Genomic DNA, 21,423 nt, shown 5'->3' with positions numbered 1-21,423 from the left:
GAAGATAAGCAGCTAGTTTATTAAGCCCACACTACTGAAAACAAGCATAGAAACACATAATTTATTAAGTATAAATGGTCTTTTGTGCATGAATGTGTATCCTATGCAGTATAGGCTTTTTAAAGATACCAAAGTATCTATTGGTATTGTACCAGTTGAAAAGAACTGAATTTCTAGGCCTCACTCATTACAACAGGTCTTGTCAATTAAGACACTAACTACCTTGTGACCAGAAGATGTTTTAAATGTTTTCAACTCTTGCTTTATGAATCACTGTGAAAATAAAGGCACATGGATATCTCGGGTTAGGAGTTTGGGAAGGGGAGAGACAGCAAGTTAAGTTTATGTGTACTGAACTCTCACAGTAGAAGTGCCACTTGTCAATTTGGAATTATTTAAAAGGATACACTGTCACATGTTCTCTAATTACTACTTTAAATGTAAGGAAAATTGAGTTCTTTGAACCCTGATTGGAAAAAAAGGGGGGGGGGGGGGGGGGTAAAGATTCTACCATGTTTTAATTTAGCCAGGTTATGTGGAAGGTAGGGCATGGAACTGTTTGGCTCTATAAAGAGAAAGCATCCTTTTGTTTACTTTCAGCAAATGCTATCACTGTCTCTCAGGTTTTCCATCATTTACCTGTTAAGTCTCCTGTTTGGTGTCAGGTGCTGTCATTTCATAACAAATGACTTCTGTGTAAATGAGAACAAGTGTGTATTATTTTTTCTATTGAGTTTTTTGTTCTGGTGTAATGTATTGTCCTTGCAACATCAGGTAAAACTGAAAGATGAACCAACTACACATTATTTATAATGAATGTATTAAATATATAAAAATATTGTATTATCCATATTTGTGTCATTTGTGTTTTATCCAATATCAGAACACCTCACTATCTTCCCATGGAAGTTTTAGGTACTTCAAACCCAGTCTGCAAAGGCACAGGCAAGGCTATCGTAACAGGACAGTCTGGGAGCTACTTTTGGAGTGAGTAGTTTATTCTGTCATGAAAGTATGAAAAGTGTAGAAAACTGAGAGGTAATGAACACACCTCGTCTTACTTTCAGGCACACTCTGCCCTCGCCTTCATATGGAAAATACCGAGTGTTTCTTGCTTTCCCGTTTAACCTTATAAATCTCACTTCCCGTCACTGGGATGGGAGGCACGGCCGCTAGTCACGGAGCTCCGACTAGGCCCGAGCTCCCCACGGTGCTCCGTCGTCCCTCCCGGCCAGGCGAGGGTCCCTCAGCCGCGGTGCCTGCAGGGCGGTGGGGTGGGTGCATCCGCCCTCCCCTGTCCCTGGCGCCGCCTCTCGGGGCGGGCGCTGAGGCGGATCTCGTCCCGCCGCCGCACCGGCTCAAGCGCCCTCCCGGCCGCGCGGGGGCGCTGTGGCGGCGCGCACCGGTTCCCCTCCCCTGCCCCGCGGCCTTCCCCGGAGGGCGGAGGCCGCTGTCCCACAAGCCCCCGCGCGCCGCCCGTTTCCCCCGTGTACGGTGTGTGTCCCCCCGGTCCCAGGTGCGCAGCCATGAGGGCGCGGAGCCACCGCCGCCCTGCTTGAGGGGGCCGGGCAGAGCGGGGAGCGGCGCCGGGCATGCGGGCGGTGGTAGCGGGCCGGGAGGTGGGATGCTGTCGCGGAAGAAGACGCGGACGGAGCTCTCCAAACCGGGTGAGGTACAGGGCAAGTACGTGAAGAAGGAGACGAGCCCTCTGCTGCGCAGTGAGTGTCAGGGATGGGCTGGGGGCCGGGCTGGGCGGGCAAACCCGAGGACTTCGGCGGGGGCCGTGTCCTTTGTGTGCTTCGGAGAGTCCCAGAGGCTCTGGGGACTCCCGGGAGTTGTCCTGTTGTGAGACCCGAGGGTTGGTAGAGGGAGGTTCAAGCTGGAAAAGAAGCTGAATTTAAAAGGGAGCCCGACACATAGTGTATGTACGTGTTCATAGGTGTTCGCTGTAAACAAACTTTAGCGGTTCTCCGCAGCAGTTGCTCAGTTTCAGCAGATGGGGGTTAAGACAGTCTCCGCACAGATATCGCTGAGGTGAATGGAACAGATAATAGAACCACAGAGCAGCTTAGGTTGGAAGGGACCTTAAAGCTCATTCAGTTCCGCCCCCCTGCCGTGGACAGGGGCGCCTTCCACTAGGCCAGGTTGCTCAAAGCCCCATCCAACCTGGCCTTGACCATTTCTGCCTTTCCAGAAGTTAATGGTTGTTTTCCCAGTCTAGGCTGTGTGCACTGCCAAAAGGTGTGTGCTTTGAAAATGAGATAACTGTATGAGAGAGTTGCATAAAATCCCTGTGGAAGCAAGTGCTCCAGTTCTTAAACCATGAATCAACTTGATGAGGTCACCGCTATGTACCTGAGATGCATTGATGTTCTTGCGGTTAACCTGATGTAAATGCCACAGTTCTGCTCAAACTATACTATACATGTTATACTATACAATACACATTGAAAGTGCATTTAGATTTCTTTCTGTTAATCTTTGAAAAACAACCTGACACTGAAACATATTATGCTAGAATTGCAAGATTACCTTGGAGATCACTACCAGCAACAACTGATTTGCTGGCAGGAGCAGGCACTCTGCTTTTCTGGAAGTCTGCTATATGAACAGCTGGTTCACTACTCAACAGGCAGAATCATTTAGTAGTCTGACTACGTTGGCTTAATCCTTAAAAAAACCAAACAAACCAACAAACCCACATTTTTTTGCAGGCTGTGGGCTTGTGTAAGGGGTTAACACCTCTTAGACATTTATGGTAGTTGCCATTATGTAATGACCAACTATGATATGACTGCTTTGTAGTGATCGTTATAAATTTATTGATGATGCCTTCTGGGATGCACTGAATATTTACCCTGAGTTATAAGACTTTAAAATTAAAAGTATTTAATAATAGGCATAAGTTTCTTCTGAATGAAAGTTATAATTTGTATTAGCTCACCTGACAGGAAACTACTTGTTTATATCACATTTAAAGTAGTAGTAGGCAGAACAGTAATGTATGCCTCAATAGAGAAACAGTGAGATTGTATGAATGGGTGTCACTGTTGGTGTGTAAAACCTTTAGGTAAACAAGAAAACGAAATATCTTCATGATAATTTGAGAACATCATGTGTGAAGAATGACAGCATCTTACTGGCTGAATTTGGTGATTAGTGGAGCAAGTATATGCTGTTCCTGATTCTGTCATGGGTTCTATGAGCATTTAGGCGTTAACATCTTTAGTTCTGCCGAGTTCGTAAGGAAAGTGGTCCTGATGAAGTGGTGGCCAGGACACATAGATTTTCTTGACCCGTTTAGTAGTGATGAATGAAGCCTGGTATAGCCACAATACAGCATGAATAGCTTTTGGGTTTTTTGATGGGGTATGGGTTGGTTTGTTTGTTTATTGTAGATGCAGTTATACTGGCAAACCTGCACTGTTTTGGCAGTAGTTTGTTGCTGGCAGAAGATGTGATGGTTTCTGTTGCACCACTACAAAGTGCAGCATTGCTATTATGCTTGCATATGCATTAGGGGTGCCTTAAAGGGGTACTAGCATTTGAGTCTCCTCATTTTCATGATGCAAATCAGTATTGTGACTAGCCAAATACTTTACGTGTAAGTACAGCCAAAGTTCTTACTTCTCTTTCATTTTATATATCAGATCTGATGCCTTCATTTATCCGTCATGGTCCAACCATTCCGAGACGAACTGATATCTGTCCTCCTGACTCAACAAGTTCTGCATATGCTTCTGGTGGAGATGGAGTTGTTTCCAGAAATCAGAGTTTCCTTCGAACTCCAGTGCAGAGGCCGCCTCATGAAATAATGAGACGTGAAAGCAACAGATTATCTGCACCTTCCTATCTTGCAAGAAGTTTAGCTGATGTCCCCAGGGAATATGGCTCTTCCTCACAGTCCTTTTTAACAGAAGCTAATTCTGTTTTGGAAAATGGAGGCGCTGGTGCCCATTGTTACTATTATGACCATTTTTATGATGCCCAGAGGAGGCGTCATTTAAACGATCGTGTACATGAGGACTACAGGTATTATGAACACAACAGTGATCTCTTTCAGAGGATGTCACAGAATCATGGGAGGCACACTTCAGGTAAGTATTAATTGTTGCGTCTTTGAAAATATGTTTTTGATAAGACTTTAAGTGCGGAGCTATATCTGCACAATTGGGGTCATGTTTTTAGGACTGTTCTGTAGGACAGAGCTGCTTTTTAATTACATTTCTGGCATCCAAGTACACTGTATGTTCACATTTCTTGGACTTAAGAATTCGAGTGCACATATCCAGAAGGAAAAAATATACTTAAGCCAGGATTTATTTATGAAATATATGGGCTAAGGTCAAGCAAGTTCTTATTTTAATGCCAGGCACATATGCAGCACCTCTACACAAAGTTGAATCAGTTGCTAGCTAATAAGGGATTTTATTCATTAGGGGATATCTACTGTTTTCATGACATAGAGAATAACCAACAGCTCCAAACTGTGATATTGCCATTTCATTTTACTATTACTATATTTTAACTATCATCATGTTACTATTTAGTTTCACTGTGTTAATTTGACAGCAGTAATTATAAATAGTCAAAGGGTGGCATGACTGGTTTGCATAATTAGCAAATTAGCATATAATTAGTGCTGAAATTGACATCCTAGTCCTTGATGCTTTTTTTTTCTTTTAGATTGTAGTATTGTTTGTAAACATGCCTGTTTCCCCCCTCAATTTCACTGGAACCTGTCTTTGTTTTCTAAAGGAAGAACAGCATAAGAAAGAAGAATCCAGTAAATACTACTTTTTTGAAATATTTGATTCTATCTGTGGTGCCACTGAAGAATAATTCTTTGGTGCTGTTGTGAATCTACTGGTGGAATAAAAAATCTGGGATTACAGTGCTAGCCACAGAAAGGTGACCTTAAATGTAATAAACTTTGCGGTATTCCAGCACTCTATATACTACAAAAACTGTTCAAGGAGTTTGAATCAAACATTTCAAACCTGTAAATAATGTGTCTTCAGTATGAAATACGTTGTTAGTTCAGCATTACTTGCAATCTGTCAACAAAATGGCAAATAGTCTCTAGCAAAATAAATCTGTCTAGAAAAATAAATCTGGGAAGAACATAAATTTTTAAGGCTACTGACCTGGTGCAATGCTTTGTGGGTTTTTTACTACAGACAATGCTTTGTGGGTTTTTTACTACAGACGCATTTCCATGAAAAGTAACAGAAGAGTAGTGCTGGTGTTACTGCTGTCAGCCAGTAAATTCTGAAATACTGAAGTTTAAGACTTGCTACTTCCATCCATGTTTATTTTGCTAAATGCTAATATATCTGATCTACCTAGATTTTGCATGAAAGCCTTCCATCTCTGTCAGTTATTGTTCAGCCAGCAGTCATTGAACATTTACCTGGTCTGGAAAACAAAAATAGTTTGTGTGCTGGGATGTTGCAGGGAGGAGAGACAGGAGGGCAGGATTTCATAAGCCAGTCCATCAATTTAACATTCAAAATTACCATAGTAGCTGTGTGAGGAAGACTTAAAAAAAATGGTGGTGCTGCTGGGCAGAACTGAAATGCTGTTAAGTGGAAATGGAGTTCTAGCTGTTAGTTTGAAAGTGGAATTTAATCTAGCAAATTTTTAAACCAAGTTGAAAGTAGGGCTTAACAGCCATGTATTTCTCAATTGTAGCAACATGGATTTCTTTCTGAACAGATTTCTGCCCTCCTCCCCTGGCCCATTTGTCAACATGCCCCCTTGGCTACCTGAAATCATGAAGGAGCTGCTGATATTTGGTCCTCTGTCATTCGCTCTCATGCTTTTACATTTAATATCTTGAACAAATTCCATACATGTTTTGTAATGCGTGGGTATTCAATCTGCATTTGTAGGGAGAGACAAAAAAAGGTGAGCCTTCTGTCTGCAGAGTGTCCCTTCTCCTCTTTTTTTTTTTTTTTTTTTGCTTTCATCTCAGCATGAATATGAACTCTTCCTCTTTCGGTTTCACTGCAGTAAGAACATTGACCCAATGCCCTTAATTTCTGTACATCTTTTCCAGAACTGTAAAGTAATTATGTGGCCAAAAATAAGTAAACCTTCGATTTTCTTACTTCTTTCATCTCACTATTAAGCTTCTTTTTGTTTGAACCATCCATTGCCTTCAAACCTTCAGTGTTTTCCTTGAGATACACTATTTTTTCTGTAATTTCTAGTTCCCTTTTTTCCTGCATTTTCAAAATACTGAGGCAGGCCTTTTACTTTTGTTGTCTTTGTCTAGATTACTTGCCTTACCATCTCCATTGTTGTTTTTAAACATTTCACTTAATCAAAATTCTTCTTCAAGAGATGTCAGAATTGCCCAACACCCACAGTTTCAATGTGAATTCTGTTAATTAGCTGGAATGTATAAATGCTGCCTCCTGCCCTTTTCCTCCTCTCCCACCCTCCATCAGAAGGTGCCCTCAGTCAGTCCTGTTATGGTTTGTGTTGATTGCTGCACAAATATTCCCTGATGAGCACAAGGTGTACTTGCTGTCAGTGAGTAATACTTCATTTAGTGCTGGTTACAGGTGGGATGACATTTTAGAAGCAGTGATCTGGAAGTGAAGGGGTGCATGCGAATTTCAGCTTTCATTCAAAATAAAGATTCCATTCTTTATAATTTGGAGAGAAGTTAAAACTATGATTTCATTGTGAGCTTCATACTTAAAGTATTCAGCGAAGTATTTAAGAAAGTCCCGTGATTTTTCAGCAGTTGATGTTGACAGCATTGATACGTTCTTTCACCTTGAAGTCATGCTTTCTGTCTCAGTATGGTTCAATTCTGCCGTGTCCTCCTTCTCTTGTTTTCATTAGATTTGGTTTTAATTAGCAATCTAGGTGGTTTTCAAAAAAAAAAAAGACATAATTTGACTTATTTCCTGATTTTGTACGTTTTGCTACCTCTGTGGCATTTCTTGATTTTTATTTTTTTTATCGTGTCCATTTCAAACTTAATTTTAAGAGACTTTACCTATCTTTCCTCGACATCTCTTTCCTCTCTTCTAGGTTAAAAGTTTGGGGAGGTCTGTGGTTGAAGTTATATCTACAGTATAGATTGGAACTAACTTGTAACCAAGACCTCAGTTATTTGTACCTGTTTGAGCGGTAAGCTAAAAAATTCTTACGTGTATATGAAAATTGCTGAGATTAAAATCACAGTGTAAAGGGAGTTTCTGATGATGCATAGTAAGCAGTTGACTGTGGTGTCAGAAGAGAAAAACAACTAATCCTGTGAGCAGAGAATCTAGCGTGCTTTAATGAAAGTAGGGTCATCTCGTGTTAAAATGTGCCCCTTAAAAATTGCAAAATGGTATTCGTGCTTAATATAAGAGCAAAAGAAAGAAATACACATTATTAAATGAAACCTATTTAGAGGTAAAGTTGCAGCGCTTTTCTTTTTAGGTGTGTACACTTAACTAATTTTTAAACAAATGGCAGTTCCTGCCCTTTTCTTCTTATGTGCTGATTTTGCTGTAATTTCTTTGTAGCATACTTTTTGAAGCTTTCAAAGTACTTCCTGTCATTTCCTATTTTGTGAATATATACGTACTTGGAATGCCCCATTCCCTCTGCAAATGAGATACTTCTGCTCAGGAAGTACCTTCAGATGCTTTGGAATGAGTTAGAAAGGCCTAGAAGCCACAGACCTTTCTAAACAAGAGTTATTGGAACTTCTGTTGCTTTTTTTCGTATTACTTACTCCCTTAGAATTAAGCAGTTTGTTCATGTTCTCTTCCTGTTCTTCATCCTGGTTTGTTGAGGGGAAGGGAGAGGATTTTGGCATTCTGAAAAAGGGCTGTTGAGACAATTGACATAATGAAAAATGAATTTGAAGGCATTTTGTTTGGCTAAATCTGTTCTTCAACACTTTGAAATTTCGTTGAAGCTAGTTGTGGGGAGTTCATAGTGTGAAACTTCTGTGCCTACATCAGCATGATATCTGATAAACAAAGGGAGACTTTCTACTCTCTTTGGGGTTTTTTTTCCACTTTTCCCTGCTGTGGTGATGCGCTTTTTCTCCTGTGCTTCCTGCCAGGCAGCCTGAAGAACTGCCTTTTGCTGACCTAGAAGCCTTTCCTCCTAGGAACTTTGACTTCTTTCCAGGCAGTTTCTTTACAACGAAACCCCTTCACTGGGCTGTGAAAGCGTTAACACATATCCCTTACTGATTTTTGTTCCCTACTAATGGAACAAACCGAACAGAATTTCGTTGATTGAAGAAGATACTACATATTTGTCACATTGGTGACGTCACTAGGTTAAGATAAATTTTTAAAGAGAAGACTATTAAATGAAGGACCTCTGCACCAATACAGTGCACTGGAATTTGCATTGTATTGCTCAAAGTTAAAGTTTAGATTCTGGTATTAGGACACCCTATTGTTGAAGAAGTTGAAAATAAGACTGAATTTAGGGCCTGGCCTTACTTAAAACTGTGAGTGTTTTTAATTTTACAAATAGCAGCAATAAGTGGTTGATGTCCCTTTGCACTTGTTTTTTTCGAAGCGTCAAGAGCATACACAGCAATACTTCTAAGCAAGCAGACTGCATTGAAGAGGATTTTACTATTCTGTGATTCTGTTGCTTTGGGACAGCATATAATGCCTCTCAGCCTGGTTGACAAATTATTTCAAGACCTTAAACTGAAGTTACTGTATTTTACAAGAGAAGGAAAAAGCAAAGCCACAAATGGTGTTCAGTATTGATGTTACTTAAAAGGAGCAGCTGAACCAAAATATACCCAAAACATGTACCATTGTGAAACATAATTAACAAATGAGGCTAGGCAAGGTCTAAAAAGGCAACCTGAAAAGATTTACAATTGCAAAAATTAAAATTCATAGTGGACCATTCTTGAGATGTGATAGTGCCACTCAGGGAAATTTATAAATAACTGTGCGTATCCTTGAGCAGAGGAAAGGAGGCTTTTAACATTTAGAAAAAGCAGGTAAGTTAAACAAGTCTGTTCCCTGGGAAAGCGGGGAGAATGTGAATTTCTGTCTTGACATAGGTAAAACAGCATGTGAACAAGAAAACCCCGAGTAGTCACAGTGAACCGGTTTGACTAGTCTGCTTTTTTTGTTTATACTCCAGTAACAGGAAAATCACAGGGATTACACTAGGTATTTTGATAAAAATAGTTCATGTTTTAAGTTTGTTTTCTGTAGATAGTTTGCATTGTATTATGTAAATCTCATACCAACCCATGATGCAGGGAATATCCTTGGTGCACACAGTAATACCCTGTGTGAAGCTTTGGGCTACTATGAAAATGCTTTAGGGCAAAGACCTTACCTCAGATTTAAACACGCAAGAGTGTTGTGCTTTGGCAATATGATACACAACATATAGTGCTCACAGGAGATGGTTTCAGGCTGTCTTGTAACTTTCTTTTTTGATTTATGCTTTGGAAAAGATCACATAGGAATGTGCTCTTCCAAGTGTTGTTCAGTCTTACTCATACTTAGAGGTGTATATATATGAAGGCCAATTTTCATTTTCTCTTAGCGTTCAGAATCATAGCAGGAGCTATTTCTCTTGCATGTGTATCCACTCTTCCTTGAAGGAAACATGTGCTGAGTTTTATATGGAAAACCAACATACAATTTCTTTTGATCTCTAGTAACTCCAGGTATATAAACAAATGGCTTAATTGTCCTAATTGCTGATTTTAATGCCATAGTGGGTTGATGGTTGTGAGATGTTGTATTACCTGAGGTCTCCAAACTTCCAGCACACAGTATTTCAGCATGCGTTGTGATTTTAAGGGGAAAAATGCCCATTAAGACTATATATGATAATTAGAGCCTGAAATATTGCAACCATCAGTTCATAAATCTGGCCTTTGATTTCATAATTAGAGCTTGGTAGTTGTAGAGCCTGGAACACTGTTCAAAATGGGTAAGTGATACAGCTGCATAAATTAAGAGTATGGCTCTCCTTCATAGGTGAAGTCAAAATAGCAAAAGAAATGTGTGATGTGTCTGTGGTTCAGTGTTATTTTTGTTCCTTGCATTTTAAAAATAAGCTAGCATTGTAGCTATGTAGCATAAAGCTAGAATTAAATGATTGTGCAAACACAGAACTGCCAGTGTTGCCCTTCCGTTGGGTACAGAATTACTTTTTAGCCTACTTTCTAGGTGATTTCTTTATCTAACCTAGATTTTGGCTTTCTTCACTATCTGAGTCCGTCTTCCAATCTTATCAGGCTTTTTGTATGAAGAGGTATAGGCATCGAGTCAAGAACTTGTGTGGAGGATAGCTTGTGCAACTTCTAATAACAATGTCCAAATGTTGGAAAGCATTAACGTGTACCCCAAGGAATGAATATATATGTATTTGCTGCTGGAATCGTGCTAGAATTTAAGTAGGAGGAACTGTAATGAAAATACAGATATGTGCTGGTTTTAACAGTAAACAGAAAAATACATTTATAGCTCTGTGAAAGTTCTTTCCCCAGTCAAGTTTGTGTGTTCAGGTCTTCTGGAGTGGTGATTTAATAGTCAGTTTATACACACGCAAAACCACAACACAGCGGTCCAGTTAACTGGAGAAAATAATTTGTTTAGCCAAAGGTCAGAAAGCCTCCAGGATATATTTTCTCATTGGAAGTAAAGGTCTAGGTTGCTTAATCATAGTATGAGATGGGAGCTGTCACAGGAATACAGCCATCACCTTTCCTTTATAGAGATAAAAAATAGGTAAGTACTATTACAAGAGGAAATGCTTCAAGACCAAATAGTTCAGAACATGAAAAGGCTAGAAAAAGATCTGTAGGTGAGCACCAGTGTTTTAAAGATTGAGGAGGAAGTTTGTGAGATTTGTTTGTTTATTATTCGGTTGCTTTGGAGCCTTCCCATTACTTTATTGTTGATGACTGCTGACTTGTATCAGAATGACAGCCCATTCAGTTTTCAGTTTTTCATTTCATTTGTAAATTAAGGTTTTAAAATAGTTGACATCCCTTGGCTAGCATGCTCTAGCGTGTATGTGTTGTTGAGAAGGACCATTGCTTTTGTCTGCCAGCAAAAGCATGAAATTGCCTGAGAAATATAACAACTGCTGCATTTTCAGTATTACTGTTGTCTCTTTGAGTTAACGACCACACTTGGAACTATTTTTAATAGTACTTCAGATGAGATGGACTTTGCCTTTCCCTTCCACTCTCAAAAATGTGATCACACAAAAAGGCTGTTTCTGAAAATCAGAAGGGAAAGGGTGTGTTCCCCAGGCAGTAAGTGTGGTGCTTGTGATGGAGTCACTTTCTGACTTACTAGAAAATAGAAAAAGTGGCTTCTGTACGCCTTGATCTGGTGATGGGAAATAGTAACACACGAACTGATGACTACTGTGGTTGAATAGATCGATTTGATTGTGGGATTAAAAGATAATTGGTATTTCTTTAAAGCCAGGGACTGTTTAACTGTAGAACTGGGGGTAACTGAAGGTAACTACTTAAACAAATTTTAAAGAGAGAGTTGAATTTGAGCCAGCACTTCCAGTAGGTAGTAGGCTTCCCAGGAATGGAAAGAGACCTGCGGAGTTCTTGATTATATCACTTGGGTTTTGTGGTTGGTTTTGTTGGTTGGTTTGATGTTTGCTGTTGGTTTGTGTTTTGTTTGTTTGTTTGGATTTGGGTTTTTTAGTCTTCTGTAATTATTATTATGGTTTTTATTTCAACTGGCTAAGTATCCATAGCGTACAGAAGGAAGGAAAAGATGGAATTGAGTTTCTTTAATACATCTTTCAGCATCCAGGATGCTAATTTTTAAAATATAAAACCTGTGTGTATGTTACAGCAAATCACATATTTTAAAATGCTGGTGAACAGTATCTTAACTTATTTAGTGATAAATCCTGAACGTGCTGTGTTTCTGGGACAGAAGTGGGAACTTCATCAGCTACTGATCCCTGTCAGCTCTCGAACCACCAATACACATAACCTAGGCTTTAGTTCTCTTGCTGGAGGAGCCCTTCCAGTGCAGCCCACAGCACCAGGAAAAGCTGGAAATTACTTCTTTTCACATTCCTCTTCAGCATTCTGAACCATAAGGGCTCACTTCGAAAGAAGAGCAAGATGTAGAGAAGCAGCTATACAGCCCACTAGACAACAAAACTTCCTTGCAAGATCTGTGGGAATGAAGGAGGAAAGGGGGGGAAGGGCAGGAGGGGAAGAGATGGGAGATTTTGTGACTTGCTCTGAAAAGGTCTGTGGATCTTTTCTGGTCAGCATTTGAGCAGCGTTATATCCCACCCAGTGTGCAGTGAAGGGCTTGTGCGGGATCCTCCATGGATCCAGCTCTTCTGTTTTCTCTTGTTACTGCTGACACTTTTTATCCATGATTGCATGCGCTTTAGTAGTAACATTCAGTGCAGGATAGTGCTAACTTACATCTCTTTCCTTTATTAGTTTACCTGGTCCTTTTACTTGACTGGTTAGTCTGAAGAGCTTTGTTGGTATCCAGTGATTTTTCTATCTAGTTGTAAATACCTGGCTAACTAGAAAAAGAAATAGCTGTGGGGTTTTTGTAGATAAATAGTTTTGATGCAGCTGTAATAATATTAAGAGAAACAGTTATTTATGTAAAGCTTTAACATTTGTAATCTTATTATCAGCTCTCTGCTCAGCAAATTGAGACAGCAATAACAGCTTCATCCCCGTTATGTATGCTAATGTATGTCTCTAATTGAAAACAGCAAGTATGCTTTAACTGTCTCTGAATGAACCTGTCTAGTGAATCTGGAGCTGGAGGAGAGCAAAACAAGTGAGACTTAAAAGGGAAGAGCTATTTTGACTCAGTTGCCCTTTTTTACTAACATACAAGTGCATGCGCCCTAAAGGCCATGATATTGTTCAGTATTCATAGAGTGCCTGGAGGGGGGAAGTTGACTTCGCACGTAATAGTGGGATTTGGTATTAGCAGTTCAGCTAAACATTGCTTTCCCTTTTTTCTTTTTAGGCATTGGTAGAGTTGCTGCTACATCTCTAGGAAACTTAACAAATCGTAGTTCTGAAGACTTACCTCTTCCTCCTGGCTGGTCAGTGGACTGGACTATTAGAGGAAGGAAATACTATATAGATCATAACACTAATACAACCCACTGGAGCCACCCACTCGAGCGTGAGGGACTGCCTCCAGGATGGGAGAGGGTCGAGTCAGCAGAATTTGGAGTGTATTATGTAGATCACATCAATAAAAGAGCTCAATATAAACACCCTTGTGCTCCCAGGTAAGGCATCTGCCTTCTCTTCTGTGACTGTTGTTTTTTTCTTAAGCCACTTAAGAAAGTGGAACTGTTTTTGTCTTGTATAATGCGCCAAAAACTTATTTTTAGAAGTAAGTTTTACTGGCTCTTGAGTAAGATTTTTAAAAGTAGTTGTAATTGTTAGGTTTCTGTCTCAGGTGTTACTGTCTTAAGTTTAGAAACAGGATATTGTTCTTAACTCACTAAAACAGAGCAGCTATTCTCTTCAACTGTCAGTAAAACAACAAAGTTGCTGAGAACAAAATTCAGTTGTATACTGAAAAGAAACTCGATCTGATGTTCCGGGAGACTGAACAAATAGCACATACCATCTGAAACATGAATTAAGTCTTGTCTAGAAAAAAAATTAGTGTTTTAGCTGCTTGGAATTTCAAGGTAAAATGATGTTAGTATGCACCAAATCTAACAGTTAATTTCTGCTACTTAATCTACTTTGCTGCTACCCAGGAAAAGAAAGATTTTTAACTTGTGGCACAAAAGATAAACATGTGAAAATATTCTTTGTTACAAATGGAATAACTCTTACCGGCTGCTGCCTGAATACATTCGTTCTAATGTATTAAATGGTGGATTTCTTGGCTGAATCAGTACTTGCCTTTTTAATGTAAAACTTGCCTTTAAAAACATTCTGCTTTAGTATCCACGTAGCGGGCAGTAGGTGAATAGGCCCAAGGTGAGTTTTACAGTGTGCTAACAGATAGCAGCAACACATACAGTCGTGATTGGCGTGAAGTACAAAAATAGCGGCAGAAAGTTGCTCTCACTATATGAGGAATGTTCATTGCTGAGGCAACACTCCATTTGTGATTGCATCATTGGCCTTTGCATGTATCAGTCTGTGTACTGATGTTAATGAGTTAATATTGGTACGTTTAAGTTACTGCTTCAAGGTTATGGACTTTGTCTTCCTTTGTGCAGTGTTCCCCGTTACGACCAGCCTCCCCCAGTGACTTACCAACCACAGCAAGTGGAGAGAAGCCAGCCCCTCCTTGTCCCTGCAAATCCTTACCACACTGCAGAGATTCCGGACTGGCTGCAGGTCTATGCCAGGGCTCCTGTAAAGTGAGCTTTGTTTTTTTTCCCTTTTCATTTCACACTCTGCATGCATTGCTTAGAAGGAAGATTAATTTTGATGACTGACTCTAGCTGGTATCTATTTCTTAACTGCACAGGTACTATTGATGACAGCACATGAGTAAGTTGTACCAAACATTCATCATATTAGTTTGCTTTGGTTTAGGCATTACTTAAAATTATCACAGTACTTCTGGCAGTTTGCGTGATTTGCAGAATGTATGTTAGAGAGCCGAGGATGTGATTTACTTTCAGTGTATTTGTGAGAATGGCACCATGTGCTTATAAACTATGTGAAATATTTTTAGAGCGTTAATTTCTTAATCTATATCTTACCCCTTTTTAAAAAAGACAAACATATTTTCCTTCGCAATTGAGAATTTTGAATTCAGACTGAAATCCCTTGAATTAAGAAGTAAGTGTTCCTCCAAGAAAGAATTTGAATCAGCATAATGAAACAAATTAAATTTTCTAATGGGTGCAATTCTGCAGAAGAGTAACACTAAATAGAAAAGCAATAAAAAATAATTAATTATGGAATCATGTACATTTTTCATAAGAGGAATGTAAAGAAACTGAGTTATACAGCAATGAGTAGGTGAGTCTGCAGTTGCAAATTTAGACTGTGTGTGATGTTCAGTGACTTCCACTAAAGAATCCTCTTTTCTTAGCTGCTTCTATTAACTATAATTTGAATGGGTTTTATTACTTCTTCTGGCTCCTGGGCTTGCCAGTAGCCCGTAAAGATTTAAACTGGCCTAAAATCCACCAGTACACTCTAGGCACCAGGGATATACATGTCCCTGTAACCTATGGGAGAACTTGTTTCCTAGAAATCCTTCTAGGTTTTGGCTGGAGGTGCATTTCTTTATTTAGGTCTTTGGCACGTCCAGGCAGCGTAGTTTTAAATATTTCAGCCTGTATTGTATGGACTCTTGTTGGTACTTTTCTTGAAACTTGAGAAGCAAATTTAAGACACTTTAAACATTTTAACGTTATCAGGAATGTCTTAAGTTTGTTTCAGCCTACTAGATATATTAAAAAAGCCCCCAAAACCACAACCTAAAACATTTAATTCATTCAAGCTGTTTAAATAGAATTTACATTGTTCAGAGTAATCAAAAATCATATATTTTCTAGTACCCTTTTAGCCTTCCATTACCGTAGTGCTGGTGGTAATAGGAATATTATTGTAATTCTTGAGCGCTTCTGTGAGGAAGTAAATTCTGATTTATGCTAATACTCTGTTAGAAAAGTGAAGAGGAGTGGTAGCAGCTGGCTTAGTGTCACCTCACCTTGAGGGCTCTTGAGGAACAATTGATAAGTTGTTTTCACTGTTATTAAAATCAGGATCTGTACATGTATTTTCAGTGTAATTTTAATAATGAACCTCTTCTCTGTTGCCAAAGCAACTGACTTAAACCTTAAGAGAACATCCAGTAATACTTGTAAGTTCTCCAGCAGTATTGTCCAAAAGCTGAATATGAGAACGGTATGAACATCCTCCCGTGTTCTGGTGCAGAAATGGAAGTAAGCAGCCAAACACTTTCATAGCAGCAGTAGAGGAATACCTTTTGTAATCTGCTATTTGAAATTTACTTTAAAAATCTCTTGATTATCAGTGCAGTTTTGCACTGAAATCATTGTGGTATGTTTTGTTATTATTTGTTACATAACACCTGACTCTAGCTTGATTTAGTCAACCAAAGGCCAGTTTTTGCTGAGTGAAGTAGCTAATCACAGTAAAACCAGGTAATGTTAGCTTTTGTTTCAGTAAGTTTCTCTAAAGGATAAGGATTCTGGCTGCTGGGAAAACCTAATGGAGAGTTTAGTAGGTTTTAGCCATAACACATCCGATTTTAATAAAAAATGGTCAAACAAGATAAAGAATATGATAACTTGGCTCATTAGATGATGAAGAGGCTTTGATGTCTAGTTGAGGTAACAATTTCCTATATCAAGGTATTTTTGATAACTTGAAGCATCCTTTTTCCCTCTCTCCTGGCATCTAGTTTTGAGAGCAGAAGTGCAGTTACCAGAATTTGAATGCAGTGGAATTAAGATTCCTGCCTAGCAGTTAATCCTTTGCTTGACTCTGGAACTGAGTGTTTCTCCAACCTTCCAAGTTAGGCAGCCCAGTATTGTAGGTGTTCCCACAGTATGTTAGACTGCATGCATGGGACTGTCAGGGTGAAGAGACCAAAAATGCCTTTCTTCTATGAGCGTTCATGGTTTGCATTCTTCCCCCATCTCTTCTGAACCAACTAACCCTGTCCAACCTGGCCTTGGAACACTGCCAGGGATCGGGCATCCACAGCTTCTCTGGGCACCCTGTGCCAGCACCTCACCGCCCTCACAGGGAAGATTTTGTTCCTCATATCTAATCCAAATCTACCCTTTTTCAGTTCAAAGCCTGCTACATACTGCAGGATCTGAACACAGGACTTTCTTCCTCTATCTCTAACCAATTGGCTGTAAAAATTCAGGGCAGGTCAGTGTCTCTTGTGTTAAAAGTGTCCTATTTTATATTAAATACTTGCTATCTACTGGGAAAAGCACTGGAGACTGGGTATTCTGGCTGTGTGTTCTGTCTAGTAAGCTCCTGCTTTCTAACCCAGGAGGGAAGGCTCTGCACTCTGCAGGAATTATGGACTAACATGTTTTCTCCCCTCAATTCCTGGCTCTGTGACTAGATGTCCTTCCAAAAAATGTGAGTCTAGGTCAGGTACTGGTACTCTGTGCCATGTTCCTCTATGCATCTCTGTGGTTAGTGTTCCTAGACCTTCAGTCTTTTGGATTGGAATGAGCCCGTTCCAACTGGGGCTCTGCTGATGGCTTCATCTTTAAGTAGACTTCTTGTCCTGTTCCTTGGCAGGCAAAACGAAGCTCTAACACTGGAAAATAATCCTGGTGTGCTGCTTTTCTTGAGAAACTGTCAGCAGTGAGAGCTTCGAAGAGCTAAAAACCACCAAGGTTTTATTATCATCTGTGATGCAGACCCCAGAAAACCTGCAAACACGTTATTGCATGTCATGGAGTTTTGGTTTCCTTTCTGCATGTGTTGCTACCTTAACAAGCAACACTCCTTCCACTAAGAATCAGCCTTGCTGCAGCATGTATTTTAATATATGCCATTGGCCCAGAACATTTGAAAGGATCCATCAGCACAGGGCAAACCTGGGGAAATCCTGCTCTCAGTTCAACTGAGTTCATGATGTGGGAAAGGAGCAGAGAGGGAAAGATGGTGTTCATGTAAACTCATTCACCAAGTGCATACAAAGATAGCTGTACTTGGCAAACCTCCAAAGCAGCAGCATGCAGTCCACCTCTCTCTGGATTTTGGTCCCCATATTGAAAAACCAGCTGTAAGCTGGGCGGTTTTTCTCACTTTAGGGAAGAGTGATTTTAGCAGTGCAGCCCTCTCAAGACTTGGGATGACTTTAATATAGAAGCTGTTATTTAGGAAGGTTATAGAAGTTGTGCTTATTTAAGTTCTTAAAATTTCTCAGAAGCATCTTTGGTAGTCACCTGCATGTCTTGGTGCTTCTGATGCATGCAGCCTTCCAAGTATGTCCTTGCAATATGTAATGCAGTTTATTTGCTTAATTCTACTGATATTTTGGCTTTAGCCTCCACTCAAGTGAATATATCTTCTCATTATGGTGGAAGTGGGAAGAAATACAACAGTAAGAGGTTGACTTTAACAGCTGAGCTTGTTTCCATCTCAGCCAGATATTCCTAAGGGAGGACTTCAGGGTGGCACTGATGTTTTAAAGTCCAGGGAACATCGTCAGGTTCACAGTAGCTCATGTTTTCCAGCATGGGGAGTAAGAACATGCAGGATTTATAGCTGCTAGGCCTTGCATTGCTTCCTTGACACCTGCCCGTGGGGACAGATCACTGCACATAGCTGAGAGCTGTTAGGATATCCCTCACTGGTGTGAGTACTTGCAGCAGTTAATTATGGCCTAATTGGTTCTGTCACCACTCAGTAGTCGCTGATGCTGTCTAACATTGCCCCTTTTTGGGGTCTTATGGCATTCATGACCTGCAGTTTAAGCCACCATGACTTAGATTATTGCTGCTAATTAACCAAGATGGGGACAGAGTCCAAGAGCACTTGTTAAGGCTGGAACAAGAACACTTCGGGAACAGCAGCGGGTGGCAAGACTTCAGTATTCTGCTTGTGGTGAGGCACTGTCTGGCGAGCATTGGGGTGAGCTGTGGAAATAATTTTCTGTGTTACTCTTAAAAGATGTTTTATTGCTAAATCTTTGAGGCTTGTCATGAATGGAATAGCTGGTTTCATTGCTTCCAAAAGGTATTTCCTGCATTGGTTTATCATAGTGAGTTAATAGGATCTTTATTTCTGGAGTTTCTCTTGTTGTATTATAGTGATTCTGCAGTTAGAATCATAGAATAGTTAGGGTTGGAAAGGACCTTAAGATCATTCAGTTCCAACCCCCCTGCCATGGGCAGGGACACCTCACACTAAACCATATCACCTAAGGCTCTGTCCAATCTGGCCTTGAATGCCACCAGGGATGGAGCATTCACAGCTTCCCTGGGCAACCCATTCCAGTGCTTCACCACCCTTAAAGAATTTCCTCCTTATATCCAATCTAAACTTCCCCTGTTTAAGTTTTAACCCATTACCCGTTGTCCTGTCACTACAGTCCCTAATGAAGAGTCTCTCCCTAGCATCCCTGTAGGCCCCCTTCATACTGGAAGGCTGCTATGAGGTCTCCACGCAGCCTTCTCTTCTCCACGCTGAACAGCCCCAACTTCCTCAGCCTGTCTTCATACGGGAGGTGCTCCAGTCCCCTGATCATCCTCGTGGCCCTCCTCTGGACTTGTTCCAGCAGTTCCATGTCCTTTTTATGTTGAGGACACCAGAACTGCACACAATACTCCAAGTGAGGTCTCACAAGAGCAGAGTAGAGGGGCAGGATCACCTCCTTCAACCTGCTGGTCATGCTCCTTTTGATGCAGCCCAGGATACGGTTGGCTTTCTGGGCTGCAAGCGCACACTGAAGCCGGCTCATGTTCATTTTCTCATCAACCAACACCCCCAAGTCCTTCTCCACAGGGCTGCTCTGAACCTCTTCTCTGCCCAACCTGTAGCTGTGCCTGGGATTGTTCTGACCAAGTGTAGGACCTTGCACTTGGCATGGTTAAACTTTGTAAGTTCAGCTGTAAGTGATGTTTTCTGATTCGCTTTGAGCCATGACTCCCTGTCTTCTGGGGTTAATTACTTTATTTCCTCACATAAAGCATGCTGACCTAGATTGTGATCGGTGGCTGTTACAACCATGAGGCCAGTTCTAAAGAAAATGCCCGGAACACTGCGTGGTCACTTGCAGAGGTTTGCAGATAGTCTCTCCTTTCTTTTTTTTATCAAAACAGATACGACCACATTCTGAAGTGGGAGCTCTTCCAGCTGGCAGACCTGGACACGTACCAAGGAATGCTGAAGCTGCTGTTCATGAAAGAACTGGAACGTATTGTGAAGCTGTATGAAGCGTACAGGCAGGCGCTCCTCACCGAGCTGGAGCACCGCAAGCAGAGGCAGCAGTGGTATGCTCAGCAGCACAGCAAGAATTTTTAAGCGACTCTTTTTTAAAACAGACTTTTATGAGGACACAAAGAGCTTTAAAAGGTTTTCACACTTAAAACTATGAAAAAAGTGCTTTTGTTGAAGAGGCAGCTTATTTTTGTTGATGTTGTTGCACCTTTGTTATTATCCTCTTGAATAATTTTCTACATGTATTATCTATTGTTTATAAAAATGACAAATGTTTGTTAATCTTTTTCCATACAAGAAGTAGTTTATTATTCTGAAAACCAGCACGGGGTTTAATCAGACACTTGATTCTGGTATCTTTTTCTAGCAGCCGGCTGCATTATTTAGAAGCTGACTGTCTACTTTTAAAGAGCAATAGATGCAACTACATGAAATGTCCTGGGTTCAAAACGTTGTTAAAATCCCATTGACTGTTTCTGGGTATTTCCCTTGGGATGTCGTATCCCTCTCTCTTGAGAGCTCTGCTCTTTGTTTACAGCTTTAACAGACAGAACGCAGACCCTGTTCCCTTTCGGTAAGGCCCAGTGCTGTAACCAGGCAAAACATAGCATGAAAGCAAAGTCCAAGTTGCCTTATTTTTTACTTCAAGCGCATTACTGCTTTGGATTTACTACTAGATTTCACAGAAATTAGAGGTGGAATTCTTTCCTGAAGATCAAGGTCTCTAAGCAAACTGTTTCCTGTTTTTTAAATCCAAGCTGAACTGTGTTTTGTGAAATGTGACCCAGTCACATGGGAAGGTAACGGCACTGTCTGACCAGCTGTGCTACACCATGACACAAAATCACTTTTAAACGAGCTTTAGTCTTGTAGTAACACTTCCTTACTGGGGGAAAATTTTTAATTGTACAGTCAGCCTCTCCAGTATTTTTATTTGGTTCATTGATTGTCCTGAAATGTTATTTATGGATTCTTTTTAGTGCAATAAACATAGTTGCAGACAAAAAAATCCCCCCAACATTTCTTGTAAATCCTGTTAACTCAATAAAAATTGTTTTGTTCAGTGAATGGAGGGTTGTCCAGCTCTTTTGTTTTGCCTTTTAGAATGTCAAACTGTACAAGCAGAGCAAGGATCTGATCAGGATGGTGACAGGCAGAAGCTGAGGCTCTCTGAAGCCATGTAGGGTTTGGAGGCTCCAAGCTTGGCTGTGCTGAGTCACCAGTAGGGTCCCTCACATCAGGACAGGTGAAGGGTGGCTGGGGCTGTGGACCTCAGCAGCAACCCTTCCTTTCAGCTTGGCTTCACCTGAGAAGCTTTTCCTCTGCTAACAGCCGGAGACTTGGTTATTCCCAAGACTTGTAAAACTTGGCTTTACCTTGTTTGTGAGAGAAGCACCTTCCAGCGGTCAGTCACCCCTGGGCCAGAGGCAGGCCAGGAGTGTATTCCAAATACCAACTCGCCATTAAAAACACCAAAAAGGAAACCAAGAAGAGAAGCTCTCACCTCATTAGTC

The 21,423-nt window shown here is 40.6% G+C and overlaps 1 protein-coding gene across 1 annotated transcript; it reads left to right on the top strand.

The window, feature by feature from the left end:
• Window positions 1-1,577: 1,577 nt before the first annotated feature.
• On the top strand, window positions 1,578-20,977 carry SAV1 (salvador family WW domain containing protein 1). The gene is made up of 5 exons (XM_061462527.1): window positions 1,578-1,718; window positions 3,651-4,097; window positions 13,005-13,275; window positions 14,230-14,373; window positions 19,792-20,977. The coding sequence occupies exons 1-5, from the start codon at window positions 1,625-1,627 to the stop codon at window positions 19,991-19,993; spliced, it is 1,158 nt and encodes a 385-aa protein (XP_061318511.1). The 5' UTR covers window positions 1,578-1,624; the 3' UTR covers window positions 19,994-20,977.
• The last annotated feature ends 446 nt before the right edge of the window (window positions 20,978-21,423 follow it).

Source organism: Pezoporus flaviventris, unplaced genomic scaffold, assembly GCF_033815535.1.
Source record: "Pezoporus flaviventris isolate CSIRO_AGI_PZ_B2104156 unplaced genomic scaffold, CSIRO_AGI_Pfla_v1 ptg000035l, whole genome shotgun sequence".
NCBI lineage: Eukaryota > Metazoa > Chordata > Aves > Psittaciformes > Psittacidae > Pezoporus > Pezoporus flaviventris.
This window is presented reverse-complemented; position numbering and strand designations above follow the sequence as displayed.

What these genes read in the sequence shown, in the direction of transcription:
- SAV1 (XM_061462527.1), top strand. Translation starts at nt 1,625, where the DNA reads ATGCTGTCGCGGAAGAAGACGCGGACGGAGCTCTCCAAACCGGGTGAG. An exon ending in GACGAGCCCTCTGCTGCGCA is followed by an intron (nt 1,719 to 3,650) that starts GTGAGTGTCAGG and finishes TTTATATATCAG; the next exon opens with ATCTGATGCCTTCATTTATC. An exon ending in TCATGGGAGGCACACTTCAG is followed by an intron (nt 4,098 to 13,004) that starts GTAAGTATTAAT and finishes TTTTCTTTTTAG; the next exon opens with GCATTGGTAGAGTTGCTGCT.